This window comes from Xenopus tropicalis, chromosome 9 (genome assembly GCF_000004195.4).
Source record: "Xenopus tropicalis strain Nigerian chromosome 9, UCB_Xtro_10.0, whole genome shotgun sequence".
Lineage (NCBI taxonomy): Eukaryota > Metazoa > Chordata > Amphibia > Anura > Pipidae > Xenopus > Xenopus tropicalis.
This window is the reverse complement of record NC_030685.2, coordinates 17,783,517-17,810,157: the sequence shown is the minus strand read 5'-3', so window position 1 is coordinate 17,810,157 and position 26,641 is coordinate 17,783,517. Positions and strand designations below refer to the sequence as shown.

Genomic DNA, 26,641 nt, shown 5'->3' with positions numbered 1-26,641 from the left:
AGGAAAGGGGGGATTTATGGGGTATTTACAAATTTACTGGGAAATACTTTGCCAGGAAATTTGTAATTCTGACCCTAGTTGGTGATTTACTGGCTGGGCCTATCAAATACCTGCAGGGGGGCAACCCTAGGTATGGGCTCCCGATATCTGTAAACCCGTTATCCAGAAAGGTTTGAATTATGGGAAGACCATCTCCCATAGACTCCATTTTTGTTCATTCACATTTTAAAAGGTGATTTCCTTTTTCTCTGTAATAATAAAACAGTACCTTGTACTTGATCCCAACTAAGATATAATTACCCCTTATTGGGGCAGAACAGCCCTATTGGGTTTATTTCATGGTTAAATGATTCCCTTTTCTCTGTAATAATAAAACAGTACCTGTACTTGATCCCAACTAAGATATAATTACCCCTTATTGGGGGCAGAACAGCCCTATTGGGTTTATTTAATGGTTAAATGATTCCCTTTTCTCTGTAATAATAAAACAGTACCTGTACTTGATCCCAACTAAGATATAATTACCCCTTATTGGGGGCAGAACAGCCCTATTGGGTTTATTGGGTTTAAAGGACTTTAGTAGAGGTAGTGAATGGGGATCCCAATAACATTAAGACCCCTTATCCAATAAACCCGAGCATTACAGGCCGCATACCTGTATTTCTATATGCAGAAGTGACAGCGGGTAGGGGTGCCAGTTAAACAGGCTTAGGGGGCTTATTTGCCATAGATAAAGCCCCTCGTACGGTTGGCACACTTTAATCTTTATATAAAGCAATTTAATGCGCTTTATTTCTTTGTTGTTGCCAGGGCATTCTAACAACCGCCTCTCCCCTTGCAGCAGCCGTTTCTCATTCCGATACCTTTGATCCCTCAGATAGAGATAATTTGTGCTCGTAGCAATATTCCCCTAATTACATTCATTTCCTCTACCGTGAAATGTCCGGTCAGATCATCTCATGTAGCTGCTTCGGCGGAATCAGAATTTTGGATAAAAGGTTTCCATACAGGGATAGGGGGAATTTCAGAATAAAAGTGCTCTCCCTCGTTCGTTGGAGACAAGGAAATGTATGAAGCCATCGGATACGAGGGGCTTATCTACTAAGCTGAGTAAAATGATTTACATAGGAAAATGTTGGTGTCAATAAAATGCCTCATTCATAAAGCTGTGTATTTCTCTGTGTGGCGTCCGTCGTGATCCCGGAAATGATTCAACAACAGAACTGGTTGTTGTATTTCTAAATGAGTGTCATTTATTCACTGTTAGTTCCGCCATTTATTTTAAACCACCTGAGACCTCAAATGAGCCATTAAAGTCAATGGGGAAATTTCAGGAAGGGAGTAAATTCTGATGGAAGTCGCTGCTCCCCACAGCTTCCTTTATAGTTACACCACCAGGTATTGGATCCGTTATTTGGAAATCTGTTGTCCAGAAAGCAAAAAATTACGGGAAGGCCAACTCCTATAAACTACATTTTAATCAAATAATTTAATTTTTTCTTTCCTTTTTCCTTGTAGCTATAAAATAGTTTTTTTCAAATAGTATATTGAATTAATTCTTATTGGAGGCAAAACAATCCAGAAAAAATTATGGAAAGACCCCCAAAAGACACCAGGTCCTAAGTATTCTGGATAACAGGTCCTATAGCTGTATGGTACATAACCTGAACAAGGTGTCTTTGGAAATGATATAAAGGCCCACCTGTAGCTTCTGGATCTGCCCCATCTGCTCAACCCTGAGACTGGAGATTCTATTTCTATTTTCCGCATTTGCCACCTCGTAGGTTTGCACCTTATCCAACAGTCCATCCCCAGGGCTTCCTTAGCATCTCCATTCTGCCTGCGAGAGAAAGAGGACACATCAGTAAAACATATCCCTGCCTTCTCCTTTTAAAAAAAACAAAAAAAAAAACATTTACCAATGCAAAAACACTTATTGTACTCGGTTACTCAGATAACCTTGAATATGTGGTACAGGTAACGTAACAGCAGTACAATGAACGCTTCCACCAGATCTGGCAACCAAGCATTTCCTAGTCTCCTTTCTGAAAGCAACTCATTGGTTGCTATGGGTTACTAGACCTGGTGGAAACAGGCAACTGCTGCACCTTGAGCCTGCAGGTGCTCCCTAACTTGTGAGTCTGAATAACAAGCAAGTTTTTAGGGGTGGGAGGGGTCACCCCTGGCTCCTCACTTATATAATCTGCACCGACAGAGCTGCATATAGAAGAAGATCCATTCTTAGTGCTCACCAGGCCTGGACTGGGATTTACAATAGGCCCTGGGCAGGGGGCAAAGTGCAATACACAGGCCATGATATTTGCACTTAGCACCTTGCCGCATAATCCGTGCCTATTGCTGGGGGACATTGGGCTTTAGACTGCACTTTATTTATGTTGGGCGAGGCAGGTATGCAGGCCCCTACCCATCCAGTAACTTAGGGATTATTCAGATGTGCTCATAAGGGGTGCAGAGGTGAAAGGACAGGGTTGCCTGGCACCCCCTAAACTTTGCAGTGGGCTGAATTTGTATCCGGTACAAGCTGCAGCGTGAGGGTCTGCCCCAGGCGCAGGTACTTTCTGAATGAGCAGTAAGGGTTGCAAATATGCCCCCATACCATTGATATTGGTTATTTAATTTATCTGACAAAATTGGCGACGACAAGATTTATTGAATTTCCCAGTAGAACAATATGAAAGCAATAAATTGAGATGACAAATGAATGACTTGAGCGTTCCAGTCATTTTGGAAAAGTTAAGAAAAAAAAAAGTAAAGAAAAGTAGAAAAAGAAAAAAAAATAAAATAACATGGTAACTGTATATACAAGAAGTATTTAATGACAGGGGTATAATGTTGATTCTATACCAGATATTTATATAGGATACCAGAAGCAGGTTCATATTTTAATGCTTCCATGAGGGTACCCCGCGTGTAATGCTGGAAAGGGGGTTCCTGTTCATAGGCTGTACATGGGAGCCATACCTTGTCATAAGCTGCCATATTGTTTCCTAATAGGTAAGTCAGTTTCTCATTAGCGGCTATTTTGATGCCTTTAGCCTTCAGCAGTGGCAGCGTGGGGTTTGTTTCCCAGTTGCTAGCTATTGGCAATCTTGCTGACATTAGTATGTGTTGGCTTAAGCTGTGTGCTGGGTTGTTCAGTTTCTTAGGGTGTTTTTTCCCAGTAATGGCACAAAGGCATCCTTTTCATCCCACTGTTTTTTAATCCATGGCTGGGCTGCTGTCAGTTTTTTTTCTTATGCAAAATCTCTCCCTAATAGTCCTTCAAGCTCTCCCCCCTCTCCAAAAATAACGCTGCTTTGGCTTTTTGGCTTCCACTTGGTGAAGCCAATGCCAGAGTCTGGGAACCCATGGATTGCACAGATCTCTTGATGTAAACGTATTACCAGACAGTTCTTTTCTTTAAAGCGGTGGTTCACCTTTCAGTTAACTTTAAGGGGCTGATTTACTAACCCACGAATCCGACCCGAATTGGAAAAGTTCCGACTTGAAAACGAACATTTTGCGACTTTTTCGTATGTTTTGCGGTTTTTTCGGATTCTTTACGAATTTTTCGTTACCAATACGATTTTTGCGTAAAAACGCGAGTTTTTCGTATCCATTACGAAAGTTGCGTAAAAAGTTGCGCATTTTTCGTAGCGTTAAAACTTACGCGAAAAGTTGCGCATTTTTCGTAGCGTTAAAACTTACGCGAAAAGTTGCGCATTTTTCGTAGCGTTAAAACTTAACGCTACGAAAAATGCGCAACTTTTCGCGTAAGTTTTAACGCTACGAAAAATGCGCAACTTTTTACGCAACTTTCGTAATGGATACGAAAACTCGCGTTTTTACGCAAAAATCGTATTGGTAACGAAAAATTCGTAAAGAATCCGAAAAAATCGCAAAACATACGAAAAAATCGCAAAATACCGATCATTACGAAAAAAACGCAATCGGACTCCATTCGACCCGTTCGTGGGTAAGTAAATCAGCCCCTTAGTGTTGTGTTTGTGGTCTCCTTTGACCTGAAAGCTACTTATTGATTTTGAACTCAGGTGGTGAACCGTTCCTTGTCCACACCAGAGTCAGGTCATGATTCTTCTTCTTTGGAAGATGTGAAAACCTCTGTTCTGGGGCTGATGGTTATTCTACAGGTAGGTCCCAAGCACTTTTTTTTCTAGTTGAGAATGCATTCCTTTTGGGTTCTCTGGGTTCCTTTCATATTTCAAAAACATACAAGGCAGGTTGATTGACTCATTAGGGCAGAAACTCATGTGAATGGTGCATAATCCCTGTAAAGTTCAGGAGAATGTGCCAGATCTATCGATCTATCTATGTAATATAATATATATTACTGCATATCTTTAAATCTTTTAGCATTAATGTTTCTTTTTTTTCTGCAGACAAAACTATACATTCTGCCAGCCAGCCATGCCATGCGTGTGTACGAGATGCTGATTAATCATATCCAGCTTCACTACAAATACAATTACAGCTCACCCATTGCTACCAGTATACGCCTCCAGGTGAGGAGAAACCTTAAGAGAGCAACCCTGTTGTTACATATGTATGTAAATATGGGGTACTTTGATTGCACAGTAATAGTAATAACCACAAGGCAAGATTTGGTGTTCTACAGAAGTTTATATGCTGTATTCTTTTTCCTGTAAAAGGTTTTTGACTTCCTCCTACACCTCCGAGCTGACTCCTTGCGGCGTGTTGGGCTACCTAACAAAGATGGCGCCTTCAGATTCAGTCCCTATTGTCTTTGTGAATCTGTGTAAGTTTTTTTTTTGGGGGGTTTGGTTTGCTTAACTGTCTGCAGACTTCTGACCACTTTTAGTAATTTGGCTCATCTTATTGTCAGCGCCATTACCCTGTCTTAGTACATGGGCAGTTCTCGTTAACGTCCAAGCACAGGGCTGCAAGTTTCTTTGTTAATAAAGAGCTATTGTATGGTTTGTGATATAAAATGTAGGATACTAAATATTAATAGTGACTAATCTACTGCAGATCTAAATACAGAAGATTAAACTAATTGCAGCTCCTGTTGTTTTATACAAATGTTTTACCAATATCCATTCACGCTGACACCAATGCCAAGCTATTTCCTGATATTTTGTTGACCATGTTGGGCAACAAACTATTGTGTGTGACATTGCCATTACTCTTTATGTAATGAAATAATATTTATACATAGCTGGATGCTGGCTGTCTTCAAAAGGCTACATTGTGTATAGCCTTGAATGTTTTAAACAGTGAAAGGTGATTCTCTAATTTATTATCTCAACTGCAGTCGTTGTGCTGTCCCATAGTTACATGAACTTTGGGATTAGTGCAAGATGTGATGTTCTGCATTCATATTTATACCCTCTGTTCACAGAAATGAACAAGAGAAGAGAGCAGCTGAACGCAAGCCAGCAGGCACCTTGTCACCCCCCTCTGGTAGCCCCAGTGTCCCATCACAGACTGTTGCTCCACGCATGGGATTCTTGCCATTCTCACTAGCATTTGGGGTTATCCTGCAGTGCCTAAAGCAGGTAAGTAGAGGCACAAGGCTTGGCTTCTGAGCAGAAATAGTTCTCTTCTAACCAAGTAACGTTTGTTCTTCTGCAGGAAACTGACTGGAAAGTCCTGAAACTAGTCCTCAACAAGCTGCCAGAGTGTCTGCGTTACAAACTGCTCATTCTGTCATCTCCCTGCAATATAGATCAACTGGCTGGCTCTCTCTGTGCTATGGTAAGAAGGTGTGCTTTCCAGTCTGTCAAATGGGCAACACAAAGAGATCTCATTTACTGGTAAGATAATGGGGAAAGCTGTCCAACTGGAGGTCCATAGGCTTCCTAAATCTGGCCCCCAGATTTCTCAAGAGCTCCACTGAGAACTTTGGATCATATTGTTCATTGTAATCTGGCCCCGAAGGGGAGTAGTTATCCTGCTTGACTGCACTGGTTTAATGTATTCGGTACCTTAATGGGATTCTGTCATGATTTTTATGATGTAGTTTTTTAATTACTAACTATTGTGCGTTGTAAATAATTCATGCTACCATTTAAAATGTCATTCTTCGTAGTAATACTTGCCCCCCGTCTTGACTGACCGTCTGCCCTCTGCTCAGGCAGCAGGGGAGTGTCTGGGTGGCGTGTGTATCCCAGAGGGGCTAGGAATGTGACCCTGGTAGGCTTTGCCACAGAGAGGGGATTCACGCAGGCCTGTTCCCGGTGTCACCCTGGGTGCCAGCATTAATGGTGACCAAAGCAGTCTCTTAACTTGCAGGGAACATGGGAGTCCAACCTCCTAGAAGAAGGACACTTGAAAAACTGAATGGAAACAGCACAGTGCAAGGGTAAAGCCTGAGTGGATATGGCACGCCCCCTTAATTTGGTATTCAAGTGTCCTGCCTTCTGGAGGGTGGAGCTTGTTTTGCCCCACGTTTCCCTTTTAGTGTTCTGGACATAAAACAGTAATTGTTAGCTTCATATTTCTAGCTTACAGACAAGACTGCAAGTGATCGCCTTTACATTACTCCCGATGGCTTCTCTTGTACTGACGGCTGGCAGTGGTTCCTGTACTGACAGCCTTAACCTCATACCACCAACACCTAGAGCTCTCTAAACAGGTACAGGAAAAGTTATTCCTTTTGTAAAGCCACACAAGAATTACACTTTTCAACCATTAGAGGGCACTGTATTAGAGTGTAAGCATGAAGTTACTGTGTTCGAGCAATCAGGGCTGCTCCCTGGCCTTTTAACAGTAAGGTCAAATACATAGACCTCTGAATGATCAGTTTAGCTGCAGTTAACTTGTTGCCAAATTGCCCCTGAACTGTCAATTCGTCAGCAGGTGAGTAATTGGATCAATCAGGTTAGGTGATGGGAATTCTATTTCGGTGGCAGGCTTTCAGTGTGAGAAAGGTTGCCACCAAAACGTATATACCAACATGCTCCATTGTAACATGGAAAATTTAGACCCATGCACAGAGGGGAAACTAGCCGGTTTGCCTAAGAATTGCTTGATTATCTGCCAAGCTATATACATACAATTATACATACAATTTGATTGGGTTAACTGGAGTCTCCTAAACCAATGAAATGTTATTATTCCTAGAGGGAAATGGTAAGGTGTCTGGAAACAGGCCTGATCTTTCGCTGTGGCAAGCAGTGCGTTGTGGCCCTTTCCATGTGTGTGATCGAGATGCCAAGCATTCTGATAAAATCCCTCCCGGTCCTTATCGTGAAGCTAACCCATATCTCGGCCACTGTCACCATGGCCATACCAATGCTGGAGTTTCTTTCAAGTAAGTACTACTTAAGTAACTATATAATCCTGTCATGAAGAAAAGTAGCAGTAACATCTTTTCGTTCACTGTTTCTTAATTTGCTTTAATATTTGGCCTTGAAGCCATCTTGTTCCTCCCAGAGGATCAGTATGTTTATTGTATACAAAAAACTGTGTTCTGAATATCACTAGACCCATCTATCTGTCTCCTTGTGATAATGCTAATGCCGTCCTGTTTTCTTTCAGCTTTGGTCCGCCTGCCCCACTTATACGCAAACATTGCCGCAGAGCAGTATGCCAGTGTGTTTGCCATCTCCCTTCCCTACACCAACCCATCAAAGTAAGTTGTGGCATTACTGATGGACTCAATATAAGCAGGGAAGAGGGAAAAGACACATTGCAGAGATGCCCTTATACTGGCAAAGTCTGCACGTCTGAGCGTTTTAGTTACTCCCCTATAGAGCTGTCTCTGCAGCATTATCTCAAAGGAGACCATGTTGTGATCACTGTTCCCCAGATGCTCACCCACACAAATGTTAGAGATGAGTTCAGTATTATTAGATATCACCAGGTCCAAAATAGCGTCATTCCGAGTAGGTTCTTGAACCGCCTGAAATAAAAAGTTGTCATTTAGCATGTTTACAAACCTACTAGCTTTTTCTGACTTAGCCACCCCATTACTCCAGTTAATGTCCGGATAATTAAAGTCCCCCATAATAACAATTTGACCCAGTTTTCAAGCCTCCTCCATTTGCAACTGTAGCCCACTTTTGGTTATTCTGTGCTGCTACCTGCTGACTACTTGTTCTTTGGCGCTACAGGAGTCCTGAGCCCCCGCTTACTATGGGGGTTAACAGGGATTTCTCCCTTAAAGGCGTGCCTCCACCCAGAGATGGTGTTGTGGAACTATAATCCACCCCCTGGGAACTTAACAGTCTCTAGTACCTCTGCCTTGGATCCACACACAGCCCCCAGTACCTTGCCCCTCCCTGGGGTAGTAGCTTACCGGCAGGTAGGTGATCCTTGTGCAGGAAATAGTCAGATACACACGGAGTATGATGAAGTAGATGAATCAGTTTATTAGGGCAGGACCTCTCCAGGAGTGGCACATATTATTGATACACAGCATGCAGGGCTTTATCTCCTCACTACTCATTGAGAGCTTTCTCCTGTTGGGCAACTCACGGTACTCACGCCAAGTGTCTCCTTCTAGGTGATCTCCCCGGTACTCACGCCAAAAGGCACCCCCTCTTGGGGTCCTTCCCGGTACTCACGCTAGGCAGCCTCACCACAGGCAGCCCACCCCGGTACTCACGCCTAAGCCCCCTCAGATCCAGCCTCCTGGGTTAGCGGTGACCTTGTCCACCTACCTAACCACTTATGGCCCTGCACTCCGGCTGATGTAATGCCGGGAGGTCTTAACCTCACTTCCACTCCTGGAGGGGCAATGTCCGCCCATTCTAAACTCCTGGTGTCCTACATGTTACTCCTAGAGCAATCTATTATATAACTTCTAACACTAAGCTATACCTGGAGTACTCCTTACTGGAGCAGTCCCCAAAATGTCTGCCCACAGCACATGGCTGCTATCCCTTATATGGGCCTATGCACCACCCTGTGGCCATAACCCGAACTGCAGGTATACACCCTGTTAACTGTTTAACAACCAAGTCATCCCAGTGTCCCTGTTTCCCAGCACCACCCTGTGGCCTGTCCTAGGGGTTCCTGTCCTAAGGGCCCATTTTTGGTAAACCCCTACACAACAATAGCTGGGTCTCATCCCCCTCATCTATACGGGGTGGTTTATAGCATACACCAATGATCATTTTTTTTGTGACCTTCAGCCCTACTGAAATTTCTACCCAAAGAGATTCGACGTTTTCATTGGTAATGTCTTTATTACATGGCTTTAAGTCTGACTTTACATAAAGACAAACCCCTCCACACTTTTTAATCTCTCTGTCCCTTGCAGCTCCCCTAATATACCCGACAAGCTTTGCGCATTACCCAGCATGCAGCGGAGATTATTACGTCTCCCTCTGATGTTTACATTTAGCTAACGGACAGTTAGAGCTAAATATTAGACTGTTTTACATTGTGCTGCCACAAGGCTGCTGCTCCCAGATGAGTGACAGTTGATGCTCAGAGATGAGTGACAGTTGATGCTCAGAGATGAGTGACAGTTGATGCTCAGAGATGAGAGACAGTTGATGCTCAGAGATGAGAGACAGTTGCTGATTTTCAGCTGCAGAGCTTAGAGGTCTTCCTGTTACTTGCTCTCTCTGTAAGTACAATATTCCAGCTAAATATTCAAAACAAACATTTGATTTGATTTACATTTAATTGATTGGGAGGGATTAGCTCATTAAGAGTCAATTTACCGCACAATTCACCCCAAGACATAGTAAAAAAACACCACTGGTCACTTTTATGGACTCCTTTGGGCGCTTGTTGGACAATTTACTTTGATTAATTGCCTTTTTGACCCTGAATATTGTGTCTCTAAGGCTTCAATTTAGCACAGAAAGGAAAGACCAGGAATAAACAGAATATTGTGTTACTGTATCATTGGGCTGTGAGTGTCTGTACAGACACCGACTCTGCTTGTTACAAGTTAATGCTATAAATGTGTTTTTAAAACTAAACTTAAAGACTCCCTTTTGGAGCACTCGCCCAGCACCTGATCTGGAAACTAACACTTATATTGTAGTGTCACCCACTGTGACCTACAGCATTTGCCTATTTGTGTCTGTAAGTTACCCTCCCATATAGATTGTAAGCTCTACGGGGCAGGGACCTACATCCTCTTGTGTTTTTGACTCTTATTGCAACTGTATCTTTTATTTATTTGTCTTTATTGTAATACTTTGCATTGATCTATTATCTTAATAACCCCCTGTTTGTATTAATGTATCCTACTGTACAGCGCTGCGTACATAAGTAGCACTTTATAAATAAAGATATACATACATACCTATGCAGAATATATTCTTGTATATTAAGCTTAGTTTAGACACAGAGGTGCCTCTCTCAAAGACACTGCAGGTAAAGAGTCAAGGAAGAGCAGCCGGTGGCAGTTGGCGGCCATGTTGGGATTTGCAGCCTGTGCAGATTAATTAATTTAGTTATTTATTTACATTGGAAACAAACATCACTGGTGATGATGCCCATAGCAACCTACCAGCAATTGGGATTGAACGGTCACCTGCAAGTTATAAAACAAAAGCAAAGACCTGGGCAACAGCACCTGTGATGCTGGCTTACACACTATATAGGTGGCTTCTGGGTCATGTGACCACATCCTATAAGTCATGTGACCAAAGAATATATATATTTATTTATTTAGGGGGTAATGTAATATAAAAAGTATAGGGGTTAATGTGATAAAGTCATAGGTTTGCTTTCCAACAGATGAACAGTAAATGCTCCCTACTGATTGGTTACTAGACCTGATGCAAATGTTGTGACTTGTCTTACATTCCCCCTTGAACATTTCCTGTTGCTTTCTAAACATTTCCGGGCACAATAAATAATACAGCCATGTACCTACATACCTACCTACATCTGAAAATGACACACTGAGACACTTAAGGTATCCTGCAGGGAGTGATAATTATAGAGTATCCCGGGGCCCCTGCTAACCAATCCCCTTAGGGCCCCCAACCTCATTTTATTAAATTCTGCAGTTTATTTGTTGTCATCACAGAATTAACCTATTCTATTCTTTATATTACAGGAGAAATAGTAATGGGTTGCTTCAAAAGCAAATCTTATCAACCTTTTATCAAGGTAAGGCTGCTGAAATGTCCTCTTCTCTCTACTTATTGTACAGCACTGCGGAATATGTTGGCGCTTTATAAATAAATGTTAATAATAATAATATTTCCATGTACAGTATAAGAATTCCTTATCATGTCACAAAACAAGAGTCAGAACCAGCAGTGCGAAAGGAACAAGCAGAAACTACTCCCAAAAGCCACTGAACACGTTTCATGTATATTGGGAAGGGTTTATATACTTATTCAGTGATTATTAATATTCTACTGTTTGTGTAACTCTTTTCTTTACAGAATTCAACAGAACCTGATTTTTTCTTAGTGGACATCCCAGAGATCAGTGATATAACTGAGTCTCCGGTGGAAATTTTTGTTACAGCAAATGTGTCCGACCCCCCGGCACAGCCACCGTTGTTGGGTAAGTGAGATGATAAGGAGACTAGAGGCACCTCTTATGCCCATAGTGAGAGCTGCTCACCCATTTACTACTTACATTCTTGATACTCCTGTAGCCCTATTGGTATTATATTACACCACATCTATTTCTCCTATTCTCATTGTCATGTTTTTTTCTGTTTGCCATATAACAAATATCATATACAGTTATTTACCACCATATTGTTTCATTATTGCAGATTGTCCGGAAAATACTGAGACTCCTGAAAGTGACATTGATTTATCCCATGGCAACGGGCAGATGATCCCATATCAGGAGCAAGGTGGAAATGAGCCAGTTATTCCTACATCTGAATGGAGAATACAAGGCACAGAAACACCACCTGATAGGTATGGTTTTGAGACTTGTTCTTTTTGTCTGAAACAGGGCTATAATCACAGACTAGACAAATATCCTGGGATAATTCTTCATTGTAGAAGAGCTGACAGTCTAGTAGTAACCCAAGATACTCTCTATTAGGCGTATTATGTCTGGTGATTTTGTTTGTAAATGTGAACTAACCAATCTCATTGTATGGTCTTTAGAGTTCAGCCCAGATCTCCCCTATCCTTGGAGAGTTACACCCTGGGAAAGGTGTTGGGCGAAGGCTTCTTTGGAAAGGTGAGTAACTCATTCCCTAATTAGGGTGAGGGCACTAGTATCACATGCAGAGGAACCAACTCACTGTCTTGTTTCAGGTGTTCCTGGCGGAGCACAAGGAGACCAAAGAAGTCTGTGCTATGAAGGCCATGAAGAAAAAGAGAATACTAGAACGGGATGATATTGAAAGGTTGTTTACAGTTGAAAATGACTATTACCAGTGACTTTGTAATCTCAATCTGTCATTGCCAGTGATAATTTGATGCTTTTTCTTCCCAGTATCTTCAAGGAGAGAAGAATCCTCCAGACAGTTTCCCGTGCCAACCATCCCTTCTTGGTTGATCTCTATGGCACATTCCAATCTAAAAGCCATATCTTTTTTGCAATGGAATGCCTTCCTGGAGGGGATCTGTGTTCCCTGCTCAAAAACCAAGGAGTATGTGAAGAACCAGAGGCCAAGTAAGTAGGATCAGATGTTTAGGGTAGTTCACAAAAGGGTGATTACTGTAGGCTATATCATATTGTGCTTTAACTCACAGACATGTGGGAGCTGTGAGCCTGGGCTTCTCACTAGCAGAGTCATGCCACACTGAACATTTACACTCACCTATAGCTATTATCTGGAACATTCCAGAAAAACATTCCTGTTCCCTTAATACAAAAACACTGAATTTTATATATTCTCTCTGTGCAGGTTTTATGCTGCATGTGTAGTGCTGGGCCTGGAGGCTTTACACCAGAATGGAGTGATTCACAGGTGAGCTGCTTAACCATTTGATAACCCCTTCCCCTAACAGTAGGGGGCACTGTGCTACATTAAAAATGTTATGCAATATAAAATTAGGGTTTGTAGTAGTTACTTGTGAATAACATCTACATTTCCTTATTCTTTATTTTATAATTACAAAACTGATCCAATTTACTGATTTTTTTCTTTTCTTTCAGAGATCTGAAGCTCGATAATTTACTGGTGGACCGGAAAGGCTACTTGAAAATCGTAGATTTTGGCCTCAGCAAAGACAGTAAGTTTCTTTTTATAGTTCAATTGGTATTTTAATTCATGTCTTTCCATAGGTGAAGTGCAGTATTATTATTCTCCATTGTACAGTACAGTTATCCTGTACAGACTACAGATCATTTTTTACAGACAATGGTGTAGTCTTTAGTTGTGGAAGAAATATAGACAGGGACACAGATCTTCACTTTTACTTACAGTGTTTCTTGCCTTTAAGGATTTGGATACGGAAATCGCACATACAGTCGGTGCGGTACAACCGTCTACATGGCCCCAGAATTCTTTGCTGCTGATGATAAGCCATATGGCATGGCTGTTGATTGGTGGGCCCTTGGAGTAGTGATTTATGTTCTACTCATGTATAAGGTAAGCACAATGCCTAGAATATTACCCTCAAGTTTTCAATTATTGTCATTTGCAAGGGAAATTCCATAACTAACATCGCTCAGTTATATAAGGAGCATCTCCCTGGTTGTTATAGAATTAACACTGCCTTAAATACCCCTATTTAGTTTCCCTTTCCTTGAATTTCCCCAAGGAACTAAAGAATCACTTGTTCGCTATTTCAGTTCCCATTCGATGATGAAAATGATGGCGCCGTAACGCAAAGCATCCTGTATGATGAGCCGGAATATACGGATGAATTGTCAAAGGATGCCAATGACTTTATGATGAATGTAAGTTACCACCAGGACATCTGTATTTTCCAATTATTCTGTGACCTATTATCCCAAGACCAAACACACTGTGAAGTTCTTTGCTTGTTTTTATATCTGTCTCTCCTTTTATAAGTTACAGTTTGAGGCCTTCCCTACATATCTGTATAGTAGAGTTTCCCCAGTGCCAGTGCTGTACCAAAGGGACAGTATCTGAGTACCAGGAGCAGTGAGCACCCACTTTAGTGGGGGAGTGGGACTGCAAATTGCTTGCCCCCTGTATGGAAGACTCATTTCAGATGAGAAGCTGCTCAATTCTTATTTCTTCCCAACAAAATGAATCACAGGCCAGGTTAGAGACACTACTAGAATAAATTGGGCACAGCTTCCTGGTCCCCTCACCTATTGCCATTCATAAGGGAGAGGAAGCACCATTATCTTTAGATAAAAGTTGATAAACATTAGGTTCTTACAGTAGTTGGCAGATTATAAAACAAGCATTAGTCATTTAGTTCAGAATATCAGACACAACCATGAAACACAGAAGCTTAAATAAATTTCCCTCCTGGTTGTGCTTGTGGGCCTAGGGGTTCTGTGAATATAACAGAGATTCCCTCTTTCTTTTGTAGCTCTTGAAGAAAGATCCTGTGTGTCGGCTCGGCTCTGATGAGGCTGATGCCCAAGCCGTAAAGAGACACGTCTTCTTTAGAGTGAGTTTATATTGCATTGATTATGGGTGAATTCTCAATATCTATTTTAATGCCATTTCTAATTTTCATGTCCTTTTTAGTACACCTTGATAATTAGTTTCACTAATTCACAAGTATTTGGGATACTTAGTGTATTTTATCAACTATCTTTCAGGATATAGACTGGCAGAAATTTCTGGAAAGGACAATCGTGCCTCCATTTGTGCCAGACATGCAAGGCCATCTGGAGAGCTTCATGAATCCCAAATGCCAAGGTCGAGCATTAAATACATCAGCGCGGAGAATAACACCAGCGCAGCAAGAGGCATTCGTGGGCTTTGATTATTCCCCTGACTGAACAACACACAGTCTGAAGGGGCAAAGGTCGGAATGGACGGGGTGGGCGGAGGGCCAGTCCATATCCGTATAAGCAATCCCAGTCGTATGAAATGAATATCAGATGGCTCACGTACGTTCTGAAGGAGACGCAGAAAATTCTTCTCAATACAAACATAATCGCCTGTGTAACAGTTTTGAAGATCAAGTACGAAGGTGAGGAACCAACAGTTTCATCTCATCCCAACTATTCCCAGTTTGGCTCCACCTTACATTGTATTTTGTCTTCCTGAGCAGGTTGCAGTTACCCAACATGGAAGATCTGAAGGAGAGAATATTGAGGATGGTTTCCATCTGTAACCTCCCCAAGGTCTCACAAGTAGTTTTCATCCTCCTACTTGCAGGTATAATAATTGTCTTGTTAATGAAAACCCAATTCCTTCTGGGACCCTGTACATGGCTTTTAAATAAAAGGTTTGCAGTGAAAGTTTAAGCAGATTAAAAACCCACTTGAATTTGCAGCAGAACCAAATGTTCCCATGTCAGAGTGCACTTTCATATTGGATCAACTTAAATAACGGGTTTAGTGGGTTTTATTGTAATTATTACATTTATGTTTTTCAGGTGTGAGATGGAGTGGCGGCGGCCAAATGTGGTCATTACACAAGGAATCGCTCCTAGGAACCGAGAGAAGAAAAGATAAGTTGATCTACAGCTGGTACTATTCGGTCCCAGGTAATTGATTAAAATCATTAGGATGTGTCTAACATTTACCCCCCCCCCCCTTCATGGGAAGGCGGCTGGCTAGGAAGGGCTTTCCTTTCTCCTGTTGGTTCTTGCTGTGCAGTAACAGATCTTTCTGGGATGATTACAGGTTAAGCTGCAAGTGAGAAGAGGATCAGCTGGTGAATCAGTGCACGGGGTAATAGCAGCACCGTATTACAGATGGTTTCCCCAAGGACTTACCTTTCATTCGGTGAAGGACCAGTTTGAGAGAACAGCATCGCCATGGACTCCAGGATTATTGCCACAGCTTATTTGCTCCTTCCCAACGTTTAAATGGGAGACACTGACTCTGGCAGCCAAAACCAACTGCTCTGTGATGCTCCCGTTTTTCTTTATTGTTAATTTACAATATTATTAAATGTATATGATATTTTTATTTTATCTGCTACTGCTTCTTTAAGAGTCTATGTGGTAACAAATAACACTGTGACGCTTTGCCTCAGTGCTGTAATCGATAAGTAGGGGGCCCAGATCATTTGAAAATTCAGGGACATGTCTAGATGCTTGCAGTTAAATTCAGACACAATCAGCGCTGCCCTGAAACATGTATTTATTAGAGGTGCCCCTGAATTTTCATCAGGTCCTGGCAGGCATTGATCTCATTCTGGCTAAAATAATTAATGGGACTTTTAAAAAATCAAGGTGTAGATTTGATTTGATTGGGGATTTTGAAAAATGAGAGGCAGGTGTAGAACTGGGATCTCAGTCCCATGGGGCCTGAGTTGGATGGTGTCACGGCCAGAATGCAGTTTGTGTAACAATCTCCATTCAGAGATTGGCCTAGGCTGCCATCTTGTGGTTAAACATGTGAGCTGCACCCTCACATGATTTGTAGGCAAAAGGGGAGATTAAATTGATCTTTTTTTTTATAAAACCGCTAACATTACTTATAGTATACAGTATAATAGTATACAGAATTTTCCACTGACATTTTTTTAGTATCCAATAGCCAATAAGCATGTCAGTTTCCCTTGTGTCGGTCTGTTTCCCTCCTTTTTTATGCATCATTGTATCCTTTTACACTAAATCACCTGACCCGATTGAAGACACAAACTCACAGTGGTGCACAAACAGTATTCCCAAGTTTACTGAAAACATAAAAAGTCAAATGGAAGCAGTGGAAGTTTCCTCGTCACATTTAGTAAATACCAAGACATTACAATACTGCGTCCTTCCCCGCAGATTGTATTGGAATGTGGTTTTCAACAGATACAGTGCAACATGTGGTTTTTTTGTCCTCAAAAGTAATTTTGGCCGGCCTATTACTGCGGCCATTTTTTACGTACGGTTGGTGATCTCTTCCATAGGAAGGCTATGCTCAAGGGTACCCAGCACACTGCAGGTTCAGTCACTTTCCATTAGTCAAACCAAGCACTCCGACTCCATACTGCAGCTTTATCTTGGCTTTTTCTTCTTTGCACCTGGACAGATATCCTTGTTGAGACATTCAGAGCACCGGGGAGACACAGGGAGGCAGACCTGCTGCCCAAACCTCACATAGGGCACTTAAGCCAGAAGACCCCTCCCACCGCTATTACCCCATTGGCTGGCTGGGAATGTGTTGTTTAGCAACAGGACGCCACACAGGCTCCTCCTCTGGTCTGGCCACTGCTGGCGTCCGAACAGCCAAGTACCTGCATGGAATGGCAGCAGGGCAACCTGGCCACCTTTTACCGGGCTTTCTCGGACCGGGACCAGTCGGAGAAGGGGAGACATGAGGCCAAGCAGCTTGTAGCGGAGATAGAAGCCCGGGCCCAGCGTTCCCAGGCGGACTGTACCAAGTGCCTGGGGAGAGACTCGCATTACCTGAAGTGGCGGGACAGGAGGCGGGGCTCTGAGCTGGTCAGGGATGAGGTGTAGCTTCTCAAGGTGAGAGACTTAGGGAGGTCATCAGTCTGTACACACTACAGGCATTATTAGTGGGTACAGACAGGCCCCCCAGGGAAGGGAGGGAGGGGGTCAGTGTATTCATGTAAAGGCAGGTATGGACATGGGTCCCTTAGTGGAGCATTGGTACCAGGCCTGAACTGGGACTCAAAATAGGCCCTGGCATTGTAAGTACAGAGAGACCCAAACAGCCCCCCCCCCCAGCCCAATAAATAGTGAGTGCCTATGGCATCTTACAGAAGCCCCTCTGGCATTTGCCAGAAACCACAGATTGCCAGTCCGGCCCTTACCTATCATTGTGTACAAGCGAGGGTCAAAAAATTGATCGGTGGGTAAAGACTGGGGCCCCCGGTTCGTAGTGGCCCCATAGGTGGAAGACAGTTAGTGACATATCATATTGCTTTGGAGAAAGATATGTTCAATATATATGTCTGGGAGTTAGTTGAAGCTGGGATGTAAAAGTTGCTGATTTCGGTACCCCCCTTTATCTTCCAAACATGTCTGCGCTGCTAAGGGCCCCTCTATCTGTGGCTCCCCAGGGCCTGCAGCACCTTCAGTATAGTGATGGTATAATGAGTTGTGGGTCAGTAGCAGCCGGACTGGCCCAGGCTGGAAATACCTGATTAGGGTAACTTCCCTGCCCTGGGTTCCTGCATAGTTAGGGACTGACTGTGGGAAGAGCACCCATCAGGCTGTAAAGGGGCTGCTCATAGACTGGGCACCCCCAAATGAAATAGTTCATACAGTGAGTGATACAAGTAAGTGGGACCCCATGTCAAGTTGGGGAGGGTCCCTGGGTCTGTGTGTGGTTTAGACATTTTCAGTATGGGTTGACCCATTATCCAATGAAATGGCCGCTCTTCAGTGCAGGGAGACTTGACTCCCAGATTTAACGGATGTTAGGTTGCTATGAACTGGGGCAGGCCTGGCAGTCTGGAGCAGATTATTATTGTTTGGGAGGGCGGAGGAGGTTGAAAGGTATTATGGAAAACTATCTTTGCCTCATTTAGGAGGGGGACCTGATCCGAAATGTTCAAGAACTTCCGAAAAGGACCCTGGATCAAACAGTTCAGCAGATACGGTATCATATGCTTCAAGATGTATATTGCAGCAGGTTCAGTTATAACACAGGGTAAATCTCAGTCTAATTGTCCCTATTGTGTTATGTGGGGGCCATGCATCTTGTTAGCAAATATACCTGCGAGTGAAAAATATACCTGTAACGTAAGAAACAATATAATAGCGTGTGATAGAAAACCCGGTGGGCCCCACTGGCCCAGACCCAATCCCGGCCAGCGCTTATTACACTAAACAAACATCCCTGTTTAAGAAATACAGTCATCAGAATACAAAGTACTTATTTATACTGGAGAACACGGATTTATGTTACTAACACAAAAGCTAGTTTTTCTAGAATGCATTGGACGTACCCAGGCCGTGTCCCACACCAATGAGAATGCACTTTATTACATAATATTCACTTCAGTGTAATCCTATTGGTGGGACAATACTTGGCAGGGCCCCGGCTTTGTCTTAAGATGGCTGTGCAATGGCCATTAATAATGGAGGGATGCTGTATGAGTGGCCATATGATGTTGTTACATTAGTTTCCTGACAGGTATATACATGAAGAAAATACCCCCCAAGCATTGAGTCAGAGGCATAATCCTAGGGGCCCTGGCCCCCCCTGCAGAAACTGCCAGAATGGCACACTCTTGGACTTGCAGGGGCACTCACAGGTCCAAGCCATTGTCATGGAAAGCCATAGGGACCAATTGCTAGTGTTTGTTGCCCACCTGGGCAGCTAGAGGGCAAAGCGTGAAGCTTTCATGGAGCGTTTCCATCAAGAGTGCCCACAATGTGATCTTTTAGGCCTTGAGATGTTGCCCAGTACAGAGCAGAGAACATTCCACATACAGATTTCATACATGAATGTAGCTCACTTTAGTTGGCAGTGCTGCTACTGGTGCCCTTAAGGCTCACTTCTGGTGCTAGTAAGCTCCCGCTTACTATGGGGGTGACAGGGGGTCTTCACTCTTAATGGCGTGCCTCCACCCAGGGGTGATGTTGTGGGACTATAACTCCCACCCTGGGACCTGATATTACACTGTAACCTTTGTCAGGGGCTCCACACATCTCCCGGCACCTTGCCCCTCCCTTGGGGTAGTTGCTTACCGGCGGGTAGGTGATCCCTTGTGCAGGAAAGAGCCAGTCACATTAGGATATGATGAACCAGATGAGTGTATTTATTTGGGTAGAACCTCTCCAGGAGTGGCATACATTCGTCAGGGCACATACTCCTCAGCTTCACCTTAAGAGAACCTCTCTCCTTTTGGGTAACCCACGGTACTCCCGTCAAGTGATCCCATTTAGGTGCTCCCCCCGGTACTCTCGCAGAGAGACCCTCTCTTAGGGCTCCCCCCGGTACTCTCGCCAGGCTGACCCACCTCAAGGACTCACCCCGGTACTCTCGCCAAGAGACCCTCTCTTAGGGCTCCCCCCGGTACTCTCGCCAGGCTGACCCACCTCAAGGACTCACCCCGGTACTCTCGCCAAGAGACCCTCTCTTAGGGCTCCCCCCGGTACTCTCGCCAGGCTGACCCACCTCAAGGACTCACCCCGGTACTCTCGCCAAGAGACCCTCTCTTAGGGCTCCTCCCGGTACTCTCACCAGGCTGACCCACCTCAAGGACTCACCCCGGTACTCACACCTAGGTACCCTCAGATTAGGAATCTCCCTCTAGCGGCGGCTTGATCCACCTACCTAGACACTTTGGGCCCTGATCTCCAGCAGATGTATTGCTGGGGGATCTTAACCCCACTACCACTCCTGGAGGGGCAATATCCGCCCATTCTAACTTACTGACCTACATGTCACTCCTGGAGCGACCTATCAGAGAACTTACTGTTATACCCCTCTGCCTAGAGGCAGTCCCAGGACTAAGAACCCTCAGCACATGGCTGCATCCCTTTTTATAACCTTGCACACCACCCTGTGGCTGTAACCTGAACTGCAGGGATACTCCCTGTTAACTACTGACCTCCCAGACTATGCCAAGTGTCCCAGTAACCAGTTCCACCCTGTGGCTTGTCCTAGGGGTGCAGCTCTATTGTAGATCAGCCGGGCAGGGCTGAACAGGCTGTATATATTGTGATGGTTCCCACCCTATTCCTGCTCCATTCCTGGGTTGTGGGGCCACAGCTGAAAGCTGCCGGTGTCTTTAGCAGTCAGAATAGAGATACTGATGGATTGTTAATGATTTAAATATAGGCAGATGCCTGCTGGCAGCAGATTAGAACATTGGCTTAATTAGCCTGCCTAATATTTACATCTAATAACCTTATTTTTTTTATTACTTTTTAATTACATTGATCAGCTAAATGAACCGGTGCCTTTTATTGACCTTGGCCCCGGGCTTTGTTACTCAGCATCTGAGCAAAGAAAAGATCACAGTTGCCCAAGTAATGAGCATTCATCAAATACAATTCCATTCGCATCTGTGGTGGTTTCTGAAAATTCAGGATTTCTCGAGATTTATCTGTTGGTATTGGGGGTCCTGAAATGCTCCCACGATAATGGGAAATGGCGTTGTGACATAGTTTGGGGTCCCGAATTAAATATTTGTATTTTGCCCCAACCACGGGGCATATTTCAAGCAAGTTTCTGTATATATGAATTCTGGGCATAAGTTCTGCTAGTTTCGTATTTTTTCTTTTTCATGTCTGCCCCTGACCACATGCTTATCTACTGACTCCCTGACCTTCTTCCCCTCCCTTAACCTTTTATCCCTCTAGCTACTGAATGTTGTGGGTGGCCAACGTGTAAGATCTTTGCCCTGGGCCCACCATTGCCTTAAAGCTGCCCTGCTGGTTGTTACTGGACTCTCAGGAATCAGCTTCGTCCTTGTCCCTTGAGTACTTTGAGCAATGGTGTATTCATCTGAGATGAAGTAAATCAGCTTTTGTATTTTGAATTTGTAATATCAGAACCCCAATAAATGCTATTTGCTGATTGGTTGCTAGATCTGGTGCCAGTTTTGCCACATATCATAGTTAGCCTAATTTTGTTGGACAAGAGCAGGAATGATTGTACCCTTTTCCCTTGCAGGCAGAATGGAGATGCTAAGGAAGCCCTGGAGATGGACTATTCGGATAAGGTGGAAGCCTATGGGGCTGATTTACTTACCCACGAATCCGACCCAAATTGGAAAAGTTCCGACTTGAAAACGAACATTTTGCGACTTTTTCGTATGTTTTGCGATTTTTTCGGATTCTTTACGAATTTTTCGTTACCAATACGATTTTTGCGTAAAAACGCGAGTTTTTCGTATCCATTACGAAAGTTGCGTAAAAAGTTGCGCTTTTTTCGTAGCGTTAAAACTTACGCGAAAAGTTGCGCATTTTTCGTAGCGTTAAAACTTAAAAGGTGCAAAGTTTCGCGTAAGTTTTAACGCTACGAAAAAAGCGCAACTTTTTGCGCAAGTTTTAACGCTACGAAAAATCGCCAGATTTTACGCAACTTTCGTAATGGCTACGAAAAACTCGCGTTTTTACGCAAAAATCGTATTGGTAACGAAAAATTCGTAAAGAAGCCGAAAAAATCCCAAAAATAAGAAAAAATCGCAAAATACCGATCATTACGAAAAAAACGCAATCGGACTCATTTCGACCCGTTCGTGGGTAAGTAAATCAGCCCCTATGAGTTTGATGACAAATGTGGAAGATATAACAACCAGAGCACCGACATCCAGTTACTCCTATAAATATGAAGACAAGTAAGTGTAGCCAGTCAAGAGTTAAAGCCAGGTTAAACCATTCTGGCATAATGACAGGGGGAAGCTTGATAGTAAGCCATTTTACCACCACAAGGCACAAATGTGCACAAAAGGGCTCTGTTATGGGATGATGGAATGTATTTGCTAACATGGTGCTTAAAACTAAGGGCCATAGCAAATAGTACATATAATATCTACTGGTGCATAGAGGGGACCTGGGTGTCAGGTACTTTGGTGGCCCCTCGATGGCCCTGTAAATTTAAAATAAAAAAAGCGGCTGTGGATTTGTTCAATTATTCTGCACTGATTTCTGGTTTAGAACATTTTTATTTTTTAAGAAAGACCTGCAGGTGTCACTGTAGCATTAGAGAAAAATATATATCAACTCGCAGGTACCTCTTAGATAGGAAACATCAATACTGACAGTTGTTTAATGTAACAGTTCATATATATATAGTCACACCAACCTGCGGCACCCTGCAGGAGCATTTATGATCTAGTGCCTGATATTTTCATACAGATAAGAATGGAAATGCTAATTTGTAGCAAACTCCCAACTTGAGCAACTTCTAGAATATGAAAAAAAGGCCTCCCGGAATTCTGTGCTCTCCAGGCCTCTGATTTACTTGCCCCGTAGTTCTTAGAAACAAGCATTAAAGCTGGCAACACTGGGGAAGTAATGAATTGCCGAGGGCTCTCGTTCCATAAAGCTATCGCACTAATGTATAATAAATGATTGCGTCTTTTATGATTATTTTGGACACATTAGTATTTACAGTGCATTTCTGCCTAGACCTGCCTTGGAGAAAAATGGAGAAATCACTCCATTCAAAGATAAGAAGCCTGTCAGTAAGGGAGGAACTGTTCCTCTCACAGTCCCAGTTTCTTTTCCCCCAAGTGGCACTGAAGAAGATGATATGAAGCTGGAGGAAATGATAATGCCAATGGGGCTTATATTGTTAAGGTGGTGGGCGGCACAGATATCACTCAGGAGCTAAACACCATGAGTTGGCCTTACGTTTTGTGTTACTTTCCCCTGTGCTGCCATGAAGTCAGAGTGGGTGCCTGTAAAAAGTGCCTTAATACCAGCAGTGCAAAGGGGCCTCTATCCAAGTGGGCGATGGTATGTTTTTGTAAGGGGATAGGGTCATCCTCAGGTACTGTATTGTGTTGGTTGCAAAAGGTAGGAAAGCCCTTTTTTTTCCATTATAGCATTATCTAATGCAACAAGGTCATTAATAAGCCCTTTTTCTAGCGGGTTTTTCTAGGCCCCACATATTAATCATTGGACAAGGTTTGTGGCTCCTCTATACTTCTTTTCAACCAAGCAATGGACATTTTTAATCAGTACATATAATCCTCAATCCACCAGAATCACAGAATTATCCATGGAAGCAGCCCTGACTTGCCATACACCACCAGATGGCCGTTTAGTTGGTGAAAGTGCACCAAATTGCCCACCAAATCTGGCCATGTTATGGGCAGCTATAGTTGTTCTGCTCAAGGCAAGTGCCAGTGGCTCAGAGAGGGCTCCCAAGCCTGTTTGGCTGTATAATTGTTCAGCTGCCCCCACTTAGCATAGTACCAAGCAGTCCCTGTGTAGGAAACGTACCACCCTGAGGTGGCTGACCAATGCCCTCTCTGCTCTAGAATTTCCACTCAGCTAATTTCAACCCTGTAAAGTTACCAGGGCTATTTTTCTGCTGCTCCAGGTACCTCATCGCACCGGTAGCACTGCATATTGTGTAATACCTGTCATTTCATAGAGGCATCTGTAAGAATTTCTTTTATTTAAATACATTTTATTAGATGTAGTGTTAATGCAATCCAATCCAATACACTATAGGATCTCCTAAAAATGAATGTAACAGCAGAAACACCACTGGTTTAATGGGTCCTAGATGCCATTATTACTGATATTCAAAAGACTCCTTTCTTCTATGTATGGTTGCCATCTTTTATGTACCAGTCTTCTCACCTCTGGTATCTTTCTTTCCAATTGGGGGGGGGGGGCTTAAATTTATGTAGACCCTTTTAAAGACAGCTGTGCCCCAATTAGCACAAGGTAAAATGCTATTTGCAAAGCCTTTGGGTGCCAGCGAGACCTGGAAAACTTTGGGTAAACTTTGGGAAAAAGTTGTTGCTATGGCTACATTTGCTTTTTATTGGAGGCTGATGCATAGAGGAAGCCTGTCCATTAATGGATATATTAAAGTAATTTACTTGCCCTGTGCTTGAGTGCTGATGGTGACTTCCTTATGTGAGTGACAGGCTGACGGGTGCTTGGACACCAGAGCAAAGAGCTCAAGTACAGAGGGAGAACTAAGACACCCACAGGGAATGACACAGTTGTTTAGGGCTGTTTCAAACGTTACCCGTAGATGTCCCTGACCCAAACTCTTTAGCTTTTGGGTTAGCTGCTTCTAGACACTACCAACAGCAACCCTTTGGGATCTTTGGGAAAATAAGATTAGCCATTGGAATTATTTGTAATTTTTTTCATGTTCTTTCAGCACTTCCACTCCAGAGTCTTGGGCTCAGTATACCCATGAAAACATATATAAAGCAGAACGAGAGAGAATGGCCTCCATGAACCTGTGTTCACTGATAGACAGCATCCTTCAAGATATCAGTGAAGACTGCCGCCATTGCCGTAGACTTGAAAAAGTGATACAGGGAGGTGGAAGATGCAAAACAGAAGCTGGAGATGCACCTGAAAAGGTAAGAGGATTGTTATACATTGTAAGGTTCCCTTTATCAGAGCCTGTCTCTTTAATGCTGACCTGCATCTCAGTGAAGAAGAACCACTGGTCATAAAGTAACTTCCACAGACTCCCATGCTACTTGCTCTGTGTTAATCTCAAACTGTCAGCCAGAACTAAAGGCGGTCATACATTGAAAGATCCACTTGTTTGGTGAGGTTGCCAAATGAGCAGATCTTTCCCTAATACGTCTACCTTGAAGAGGGCGATATTGGGTTGATCCAATTGTTTGACCCTCGGGCCAAATGACTGGATCATAATTGCCACTATGCAGGCCGTCAGATAGAGAACCTCATCAACATGCAGATCTGGTCCTCAATCAAACCTGCCCAATTGACATCTGGCCAATTTTCGGCCAGATATTGGTTGGGTAGGCTCATCGGAGGGCTCCATACATGGACCAGTTAGCTGCTGGCTCAGTCTGTCGGCATTTTTCATCACCCCTGTATGGCCACCTTTATTTTCATAGTTTATTTTCCTAATATATAGCTCTTTAGTGGTTCAGTATTATCACATGGTACAACAAAGTACTGGCAGGTCAGTGGATAAAGTCATTGGAAATATATTTGGAATGGGTGATGCCAATAGATTTATTTATTTGGCAAAGATCCCCATCAAAAAGACCTTTAGGTATGTATTGCACTACACAGCCTAGATACCCTTTCATATAAAGAGCTTGTAGACTTGTGATGTTCACCAGTCTGGAAAGCCTTAACTCCAACCTCTTTGGAACCAAGTCCATGTGACTTTTGGCCGTGACTACGGCACTCTTTTGCTGCAGCTCCGCTATTTAAAAACGGGTGAAAGGAGGGTTGGACAGGTCTGTTGACCCTAAGGACAATTGCACACAGGATGATTTTGATCACAGTGGCCACTTTACAGAAGATCTGGGCGAATCAAAAACACCCTTCACAGCTGCTTCTACTCACTTAAACGGGAAATGTGCCGCCCATTGCAGGGGCTTGTGCTGGTACGTGGGTGTTGCTTCAGAATTCAACGTTCATGGGCACATTTTAGGCCTCACATATACTGATCAAGTAAATTGGAAGTGATAGCTTGGGAGGAGAATGTTGGTTTGGGTTAAATGAGGTACTGTGAGAAGATAATAAACTGCAGAACCTTCCCAAGTGTTGGGTGGTTTCCCTTTCCAGGAAAAGTGGCTTATTCTGTCCAGACAGAGGCCAACTGTTACCGCCCCCTGCTGGCAAAGCAGCGTATGATATCACCTTTAATATAATGTATCTGGCATTTGAACACTGGATAATTGGCCCTCGGCGTGGAAGAAGTTGGATAGCACTCGTTACTGTTCCATTATAGTATAATATATAAAATATTCCAGGTAGTGAAGGAAATGAGTCAGCCTGCCGCACTGCACAGTATCATGCGAGTTGTTTGACTACTTGTTTCTCAAGTGGCTGTGAGCATCTGCTTCTCTGTGTTCCCCGGAGCTGCACGTGGCCCCGGGGGTGTGAAACCTGTAGCGTTTACATCTGTGCCTATGTATCTCACCCATGATCTATGGTTGCTTTCTAAAAATAAATGCCGCTGTTGTATCTTGTTATACGTTAGTGTTTCCAACACAGAAATCCCTAATATACCTATCTCTGTAATCTGTTCCTTCAAAAAGTAGGAATAAATACCATTTTTA

At 43.2% G+C, this 26,641-nt stretch overlaps 1 protein-coding gene and 1 pseudogene across 1 annotated transcript; both read left to right on the top strand.

Annotated features, from left to right (window-relative positions):
* The first annotated feature begins 939 nt into the window (after positions 1-939).
* Positions 940-6,572, top strand: LOC101733051 (tuberin-like). The gene is made up of 8 exons (XM_004918304.4): positions 940-946; positions 1,785-1,864; positions 4,053-4,151; positions 4,401-4,523; positions 4,671-4,777; positions 5,381-5,537; positions 5,614-5,736; positions 6,486-6,572. Exons 1-8 carry the CDS (start codon positions 940-942, stop codon positions 6,570-6,572), a joined length of 783 nt encoding a protein of 260 aa, XP_004918361.4.
* Positions 6,573-17,125: 10,553 nt separating this feature from the next.
* On the top strand, positions 17,126-25,739 carry LOC101733110 (annotated as a pseudogene).
* Positions 25,740-26,641: the final 902 nt, after the last annotated feature.